This window comes from Engraulis encrasicolus, chromosome 13, assembly GCF_034702125.1.
Source record: "Engraulis encrasicolus isolate BLACKSEA-1 chromosome 13, IST_EnEncr_1.0, whole genome shotgun sequence".
Lineage (NCBI taxonomy): Eukaryota > Metazoa > Chordata > Actinopteri > Clupeiformes > Engraulidae > Engraulis > Engraulis encrasicolus.
The window spans coordinates 50,453,197-50,463,196 of NC_085869.1; the positions used below are offsets into that span (position 1 = coordinate 50,453,197).

The 10,000-nt window shown below is 51.1% G+C and overlaps 1 protein-coding gene across 1 annotated transcript in view; it reads left to right on the forward strand.

Annotated features, from left to right (window-relative positions):
* Positions 1 to 4,401: 4,401 nt before the first annotated feature.
* The window catches only part of irs2b (insulin receptor substrate 2b), a 24,909-nt gene continuing 19,310 nt past the window's right edge, over positions 4,402 to 10,000 (forward strand). The window contains exon 1 of the mRNA XM_063214213.1: positions 4,402 to 8,603. Within this exon, the coding sequence (XP_063070283.1) occupies positions 4,664 to 8,603 (3,940 nt within the window). The 5' untranslated portion in view covers positions 4,402 to 4,663. The remainder of the gene's footprint in view (positions 8,604 to 10,000) is intronic.

Here is a 10,000-nt window from a genome sequence, read left to right on the forward strand (position 1 = left end):
ATACAATAACAATGGGAGTTCCCTAGGTGGGCTATCACTTTCACAAGCGTATGCATATGCACACACACGCAAACACACACAAACGCACACTTTTATAACAGTAGAAATGTTTCACACACACACGCTTTCACACACACACACACACACACACACACACACACACACACACACACACACACACACACACACACACACACACACACACACACACACACACACTTTCACTCTTCACTCTTGACTCCCAGGTGGACTCTGACAATGACGGCATCGGTGATGAGTGTGACGAGGACGATGACAACGACGGCATTCCGGACAGCAAACCCCCCGGCCCCGACAACTGTCGCCTCATCCCCAACCCCAGCCAGATAGACTCAGACGGTGGGCCGACATTACATTGCATTACATTACATTACACACGACTCCCAGATATTACATTGCATAAAATAGGTGACCGTGGATTAAAGATGTGAGATTGCTTGCATCTATGGAAAGATCTAACCCTGCATTTTAGGATGTGACAGACTGAAAGTGCTTATTAGGTGTTGCTGATTAACAACATTGAAATAAAAATAATATCTCATATCATGCTGAATGGAAAAAGGAATATGACATCTACACTATGTCACCTGACCCATATTTTAAGGCTCTGTGACAGTGGAATTGCCTATCGGTTACAGTTTATGAACAACATGGTTCAATAACCGAAGAAATGAATACCTCTGACATCTCAACTGACTGAAAGATGAATTTAGTCTTGAAGAAATATGTGTCAATTGAAGGCCTACAGAAAGATCTGACCCTGATTTTTTATTAGACTGTATGACAGACTGAAAGAGTGCTTATTAGGTGCAGCTGATGAACAAAATTGAAATATGCTCAATAAGGGCTTCCGTGTCGGATTCCATGCAACATGTAATTGTCTTTTCTCTCACTCGTACCCGTGACCCATGTCCAAGTACATCTATCTCATTAGGGGGAGGTCAGTCAGTAAGTCCTCGTGTCCTACTGGACTGGCAGTGGCATATCTTGCATAGGCCATTGGAAGGTTTATTAGCAGGCAGGCAGGCAAGCGAATAGCGTACGTTCCACGTCTATTGGCTCTCATGAAGCCGAAAACAGAGTGACAGAGAATGAGAGAGAGAGAGAGAGAGAGAGAGAGAGAGAGAGAGAGAGAGAGAGAGAGAGAGAGAGAGAGAGAGAGAGAGAGAGAGAGAGAGAGAGAGAGAGAGAGAGAGAGAGAGAGAGAGAGAGAAAACAGAGAGACAGAGAATGAGAGGTGGTCGCGAGGGGAATTGGGGTCTGACTGACTTGACTGGCTGAATAGATTGAATAGAGTTGAACTGATTCAATAGAGTTACTCATGGCTGACGGAGTGGGAAACGGGAGATGTCAACGCCTTAATTTGATTCCATTTCCAGTAAGACACCCCCAGCCAAATCAGCTGGGTTTGTTTGGCATAATTGACCTACTACGAGCGCAGCGGGCGGGACCAGGGCGCCCCCCCCCCCATAATTGACCTTGCTGCTTAAGGACGGAGAGAGGTGCCACTGTAGCATAGTGTAGTGGAGCTGAGCCAGCGGAATTAGCCCAGGAGAGGAGAGGAGAGGGGAGGTGGCTGCCTAGCCGTGCCTTGGCTGCCTAGCTTTCTTACTGTCTGATCTGTGCTTAGAATATTGATAGTAGTGTGTGTGTGTGTGTGTGTGTGTGTGTGTGTGTGTGTGTGTGTTTGTGTGGCTGGGTGTGAGGATCTTCCAGAAAAAGGGATTTTCTCTCAGGATAAGTGTGAGATCCATTATTTGGTTTAGTTTTTATGGGTCAATAGGGAGGAGGGAGGTGAAAGACTGATAATGTGTGTGTTTTTTTTGCTGTGTGTGTGCGTGTGTGTATACCATGTGTATTTTATGTGTGCCACAGTACTCAGAGAAAGTAACCCTTACTATTTTCAAGCGTAATTCTCAAGGATTTTTTTTGCATGATTTAACCCTATTCAGACTGGGCTTTTTTGGCATTCCTGGGCCTGGGGGGGGGGCTCTTTTGACCCCCCCCTCATAACTCATGAACGGAATACGGTATGACCACCAAACTTTGGGGAGATGATCTACATATGGACATCTATGAATGACATAATTTTTTGTGTCATTATCTGGTATTAGGACGTCATTATGACATCATATGATTATAATGCCTAAAATATCGCCATAATGTATTTTCCATCAAATTTAGGTAATGCACTTAAATTGTAATGACTATATGCTTCAGACCACTTTAATGCTCACAAAGTTGTCTGATGCTAATGGAAATAACAAAAAAATATGAAAAAGGAACAATAATGAGACTTAGATTAGTGATTTTTGGTCAGACATACCTGTCAGAAAACCGTTGCCATGGCAACGGCAAAAATGATAAACATAATCTTTTGGTACTAAACTGTAGCCAACAAAATTTTAGGAAAAGTCACCAAGTTTCGTAGTCATAGCTTAAGTCGTTAAGGAATTATACGACATCAAAGTTGGTGCGGGCACTTTTAGCCCCCCCCCCAGTCTGGATAGGGTTAATATACAATAGGCCTATGCAATTATATATAATAGAAATACTATCTGATATGCATAATATCTTGTGTGGTCTGTAACATCTGATCCCAACAGATAGCATATCCCTCAGCATGCGCAGCATCTTCCTCCTCTTGCCCCTCCTTACTGCAAAGGCAAAAAAAACTGCGCCAGGCATGTACTGAAATGAACCCGGGCTTGTGTTGCACGGAAACCAGGGAAAGGAATACCACAGACCTGGGATCTGTTATTTTGGTAGGATAACAGCATCCCGGATGTTGTTATCCCTATACCCGAATGCAGTGCCCGGCAACCACCCGAGAAATCTAGGCTATGCGTTGGCTACCTCCCTGTGAGACTGTAGGGGGGGAAACATTCAGGTTACACCGTGTTCATTTACGCATATTCTCCCCGAATGACGCATCAATCTCCTTGTAGACTTTTATTTCGCGTCATCACCTAGAAACATCACCATCCTCCTCCTACAGTAGGCTATATGGGTCGAGAGATGAGAGCCCGCTTGTCAGTAGCCACACACGAGAGTGGCATATTTATTATCACCTATACGTTTGCTATGTAATAACGGAGAGTAATTAAATACATGTAACAAATTAACATCGCCATTCGCAATTCCGAAGGAGGAGGACAACCAGGGCTCGAGCGAAAAATAAGCCAGCTCTGCCCGTGCTGCTGACAGCGCGCAGTGTGAAACGCTAGAGGCAGTCAAGTTGCGCTACTGAATCCGCAGTCTTATAAATAGAGCAGTACGTTACATAACAAGAGCCATGACTTGTAGGTTGTTTACAATTTTACACTCAAATGATTTCCTGATTAATCGAATGTGAAAGGCAAATCCGGCAAGCTTTTGGCGATAGTGTTTTGTCGCAGGGTGGGAATTCTTTGGGTGCTCGCATCACAACGCCAGCTAAATGTCAATGTTTTGAAACGGATGAAGTGAAATGTGGAGCGACGCCATCTAGATTATTCTTGTCAACAACCCAAGTTTCAGTGCAAACATCTGACGAACTATTATCCGTCATAGCCATCGACCCGAAAACAGCTAAAATGCTTACTCAAAGTTGCATAACAACAACATTAAGGTGCACAGTCCATGTGGATAGTGCATAAGTCATATGTCGAGGGCATGAGTATGTAAGACCTAATAAATTGCAATTGCTTAGACCATGCACCAGACTAAGCAGTGTAGTCTATTTCATAAAATTTTGCACTGCAATCAACCGTTGACAGTTGCAATAATCAGGTTACTACACATTTAAATGATAGTCTGCACCTGTGTTTATCCAAGCAAATATGGACTGGATAGCAAATGACCGGAGCATTCATTGGAACGCGACAAGACTATCAGCTCATTTCAGTAGCACTTCCACTAGAATTCAGTGGCACTATTTAAATGTAACAAGCGATTCCCATGTCCTTCGGAAGTCAGCCGAGCTACTTACTAATGTTTCTGAATATAATGTGACTCAGACTTAAGTTCCCATGAGGATGGTACAGGATGAGGAAACAGCCAACGCATTTGAATAGAAGTATACTGATTGAAGAACAAACCCCATTACGTGCTGGCTATGACAAAATTCCCAAGAATAACTGGCAAGTCATATGCCGTAGATTAGAATAGATCAACTGGCGCACACGAACACTCTGGCAGTTCTAGGGGAGTTCTGCTGAGCGCGAATAGGGCGGAGCAGCCACCCTCGGATGGGAGGGATTTATTTTCTCCAGATAGGTTCGTTTTACTACCATTCACGCTCAACAACCAATGACTCCAATGAGCCTATCGGATAGGCGGGTCTGCATACATGTACGCCTTCCCTGAAGGTTGCGCCGCCTTGCAGTGTGTATTTTTTTCCTCCCTGCTTTTTTTGTAACTAAAGCTGGGATGTGTAGGACGTCACATGTTGTTTTTCCTCTTCAGTCCAGTCACTTAGCGATATGTGTTATTTACTGGTTAACTGTTACGCACGCCGTGTGCGGTGGGCATAGCTCGGAATGAGATAGAAGCGAGAAGTACGGTCGAGTTTCTCCTCCATTCGCGCTTCAAGGAGAGAACATACAAGTTAAGCGAGAAAGTGAGAGTTCCCCAGGACGCGAGAATGGCGAGTCCGCCGCAAACAGGAGGACAGTTAATTTCCAACGTCAACGTGAATAACAACAACATTAAGAAATGCGGTTATCTGAAGAAGCAGAAACATGGACACAAGCGGTTTTTCGTGCTGAAGGAGCAGAGCGACGGCTACCCAGCCCGGCTGGAATATTACGAGAGCGAAAAGAAATGGAAGAACAAATCGGCAGCTAAGAGGGTCATACCCCTGGATTCCTGCTTGAACATCAACAAGAGAGCAGACGCTAAACACAAACACCTCATCGCCCTTTACACCAAGGACGAGTATTTTGCCGTGGCCGCCGAAAATGAGCAGGAGCAGGAAAATTGGTACCAAGTCTTAACGGATTTAATGAATGAGGGGCGAGTGTATGACGGCTCGTGTAATTCAGCCTCGTCGCTGGTGGGGTTTGACGAGTCGAGCTACGGTATGATTACGCCGGTGAATGCCGCTTACAAGGAGGTTTGGCAAGTAAATTTGAAATCAAAAGGACTGGGTCATACGCGGAATTTGACGGGAGTATACAGACTTTGTTTATCGAGCCGGAGTATTAGCTTCGTGAAACTGAACTCTGAGGCTGCTTCGGTCAGTTTACAGCTGATGAACATTCGGAGATGTGGTCACTCAGACAGTTTTTTCTTCATCGAAGTGGGCAGGTCCGCGTCCACGGGTCCCGGTGAATTTTGGATGCAAGCGGACGATTCGGTCGTGGCTCAAAACATCCACGAAACTATTTTGGAGGCTATGAAAGCTATGAAAGAGCTGTCGGAGTTTCGACCGCGCAGCAAGAGCCAGTCCTCAGGTACGAACCCCATCTCCGTGCCGAGCAGGCGGCATTTGAACAACCTCCCGCCGAGTCAGACGGGGCTGCTGCGCCGCTCTCGGACGGACAGCATAGCCGCCACATCCCCTGTCACCAAATTCTCATCGTGTCGGATAAGAACGGCCAGCGAGGGCGACGGAACCATGACACGCCCCATGTCTGTCACGGGGAGCCCCATCAGTCCTAGCGTGAACCGGACCCAGCTGAGCCGGTCAAACACAGTGACAGCTCGCCCCTGTCGGACATTCGAATCCCCCTCCCTGCAGCACAGCAAATCCATGTCCATGCCCGTGTCTCACTCCCCTCCCTCAGCCACCAGCCCCGTCAGCCTGTCCTCCAGCTCCGGGCATGGCTCCAACCTGGAGAGCGCTCCCCGCCCGTCAAGCTGCAGCGCGTCCGTCTCTGGGTCTCCTAGCGACGCTGGCTTCATTTCCTGCGACGACTATGCCTCTAGCCCCGGGGAGGGTGCACGGGGCTATCTGCTGGCCTCCAACCGTAGCAACACCCCCGAGTCCTTCACAGACACGCCGCCCTCCCAGGAGGGCAGCGACCTGCATGGTTACATGCTCATGGAGCGCAGGCACATGATGGGGCTCACCCCCTTCACCCATGGCAGCCAGCATCGCATGTCCCGGGTGGGCATGATGGCAGGCGACGACGGGCCCCTGCTGCTGGACCTGGAAAAGGCCTACAGGAAGAGGACCCACTCCCTTACCATGCCTCACCAGAAGAGGGCGCCAGCTCAGGTCTCCTCGGCCTCGCTGGACGAGTACACCCTGATGAGGGCCACCTACACCACCCCCACCTCGGCATCCTCCTCCTCCCACAACCTGGCTGGCGGGGGACCCCTCTCCTCTGGCCGCAGCTCGCACACGGCCTCCCCGAAGGTCACCTACCCGGAGGACTATGGCGACATCGAAATCGGATCCCTGCTGAAGAGCCCGAGTGGACCCCACTTTCCCAGTGCTGGTGGTAATGATGGCTACATGCCAATGACCCCAGGCGCAGCCCCACCAGGCAGCGGCCCCATTAGGGACGAGAGCTACATGCCCATGAGCCCCATGTGCGTGTCAGCCCCCAAGCAGATCATCAACCCCCGGGGCCACCACGTGCTCCCGGCCGGTGGATCCAGCAACGGTCACGGTAGCGGTGCCGGGAGCAGCGGCAGCGGTTTCCGGACCAACTCCCCCAGCAGCAGCTGCTCACTCGAGGACAGCGGCTACATGAAGATGCTGTGCGGCTCCAAGCTGTCCATGGAGAGCTCGGACGGAAGACTGGGCAACGGCGAGTACCTCAACATGTCCCCCGTGGACCCCCACTCCTCCTCCTCCAGCACAGCCACTGTGTCCCTCACCCCGCCCGACTACTTCCTGGCCTCCCTCGGCCCAACCGAGAGACACCAGATCAATCAGCAACAACAGTTTCACCCCCACCACCCTTTCCCCTTGCAGCGGGTGCCTTATTCCTTCAGTTCCCTGCCCCGGTCCTACAAACCCCAGCATCATCATTATCACCATCATCATCATCATCATCATCATAACCAGCAGCAGCAGCAGCTGAATGGCAACAGCGACCAGTACGTACTGATGAGTCCCCAGAACCAGAGAATATTGGAGGAGCCGTGCGGAGGCGAGTGTGGCAGCGGCTCCTCTCCCTGCAGTCCGCCCGAGGCTCAGGCTTCCCTCCCTTCTCCCTCCTCCACAGCCCCATCCACGTCCTCCCCCTCCCCCGCCTCCTCCTCCTCCTCAGGACCCTCTCCGGTCAGGCAGAGCCTGGTGCACCACCGGGGCCGTCTGAACAGGCCCTCGCGCCTCTCCTTGGACACCCTACCCACGCTGCCCAGCATGACGGAGCACCCCGTGATGATGCCCGGCGAGCCCAAGAGCCCGGGCGAGTACGTCAACATCGACTTTGGAACGGCACAGCCCCCCTACTCTCCCCTGATGTCAGCATCACCATCATCATCATCATCAAAGGCGAAATCCCAGCCTTGTACAGTGCCCTCTTCTAACAACTCTTCCTCATCCTCATCTTCGTCTTCATCATCATCGTCTTCGTCGTCATCGTCAGCATCGGATAGCCCAGTGAACTCGACGCTGGCAGGTTACCCGGGCAGCCAGAGGGGCTCCCTCATCCTGTCCGACTACATGAACGTGGACTTGAGCTCGTGCTCGCCCAAGAGGAGCAGCAGCAACATCGCCTCTTCCTCCTCCGCCTCCGTCGCGGTGGACCCGCTGGACTCGTTACCCGAGCTCTGCCCATGCAGTGACAAGGACGACGGGGCTGAGGAGGGGGTGAAGGAGGAGAATGGTGTGAGTGGCATGTACGCCTCCCTGGCAGCGCCAGTCGTGCCCGGCTTGCCCGCGGCGGCAGCAGTGAACAAGGACGATTACACAGAGATGACGTTCGGAGGGGCTGGCTCCCCTGCCAAACCCATCAGCCTGCACCAGTCCTCTGCCAACAGCGATGGGGGCTCGTCCGCCAACACCTGCACCACCAGTCCCAGCATCTGCGTCCAGAGGTTGACACTGGGAGACGTGGCAGCGGCTACCGCCACCCCAACCATGGGTGCCACCACCAACTGCGGGGGTCTGGAGGCGTTCCTGCTCTCTGGCGGCTCTCCTCCAGTCTCGGACCCCGACCGGGGGGCCAAGGTGATCCGTGCCGACCCCCAGGGCCGCAGACGCCACAGCTCGGAGACCTTCTCCTCCACCACCACGGTGACGCCCGTCTTCCCCTCCTTCGCCCACCACGGTGCGCGGCGGCACGGCGCCTCCGCCTCGGTGGAGAGCGTGCCGGCGTCGGTGCGCAACAGCGAAAGCGGCGTGGAAGAGGGCGGCAGCAGCAACCACCATCACAGCGCCTATGCCCACCACGCTCACCACGCGACCAGCCCCATGTGCAGGCAGACGTCAGCCGGCTTCCAGAACGGACTCAACTACATCGCCTTAAACCTGATGGACGAGGGTGGCCACGGCCTGCCCGCCTCCTGCGACGCCCTGGTGCGCTTCAAGGCCACCAGCTGCTGCAAGGGGGGCATCAATGGAATACACCTCGCCAGCCCCTACGCCAGCCTTGGCTTCAAGGAAACTGCCACAGCTGTGAAAGGTGAGCTGGGATGCTTTATTTTGTATTTCTTTCTCTCCTTCCCTCCCCCTTTATTTACTTTATTTGTGGTTGTACCGTGTGTCTTAGAGTGCAATGGGGAATCACTGTGCCATACAATATACTGCATTGTGATGGCCAACTCGACAGGGGTGAATAATGTTATGATGGTGGTAGAAAAAGTCACATGAGGGCAGTAACCTGCCTTTGGTTGTTAATAACATGCTTATATGCGTGTGTAGTAATTGTGACCCTACTTGGTGTGCTGGCTTTAGGCTCACAGATGGGCAGGCAAGGTTGAATTTGCCACAGCTGTAAAGGGGACACATCCCCTCTACACGCACACAGTAGCTTTTCGAGCGACTTCCTCTCTGGATTATCTGGTCCGCCGTGATGACAGTGTAGTGTTTGCTGTTTATCATTCTGTTGAGGATACGATATACCTAGATGAGTAAAATAATCTGCTCCCCTTTAAACACTCGCGCAGATTAAATAAAGCATGACACGAATGCGCGGCATGTCGTGTTTATGGCTTATTAAGGGGCTAAGGTTGTCCTCTCGACGTGAACGTGTTGTAAACACGCACCGGAAATGCCCTGCAGATATGTTGATGCTTCGTAATTGCGCAGAATAATTTCGCAGGATGATGAACGCACTTGAAGCAACGTCAGAGAGAAATATGACGCAGTTCTTATTCTGGACCTCCATGCCAGCAAGCACCCACACGTAAACACCCCCAGAGTGTTGTTGCGAACGAGGAATATCTAATGCGGGCATGGAAACGCGATATAGAAAATCTTAAAGGCCATTCATTTCACACTACGCAGTTGTATAATTCTGTCATCGTAGCTCGGTATTTTTTCCTTGCGTGTTTATCCTATTAGCCTATATAATCTTCGCTATGGAACGCTAGTGGTTATGCAATATCGCTATGCACGCGCAGTCATCAGCTTGTTTTACCAAGCAGGCTCACAGCGTAAGATACGGAGAGTTAAAGTGGCGACATATAAGTCTGTGAAATTACATATATATTTGGGCTGTTGTGGGTTTGTTGCTGTTAAACAGCAGGAAACCCTCCTCTCTACTCACACACCCCCAAACACGCACACATAACATACGGACGCTCGCTCACACGTTGATAATCTGACATGTGCCTCTGCGTGCATGTGGCTCAAACGGAGTGGGCAGGATCTTCCTCCCGCCCTCTTTCGCTTGCTCTCTCGCTCTCTCCATTCCTGCTCCCTCCCTCTCTCGCTCTCTCGCTCTTGCTCTCTTGTGCCGTGTGCAACGGTGGGCCATTGCCCCCCCGGAAAAACAAGTGAGTCAGTTGTTTATCACTTATCAGGTAGCAGGTTTCAGGGATGGAATGCAGGCTGTGTGCAAAGGTCGCGAGGAGAGGT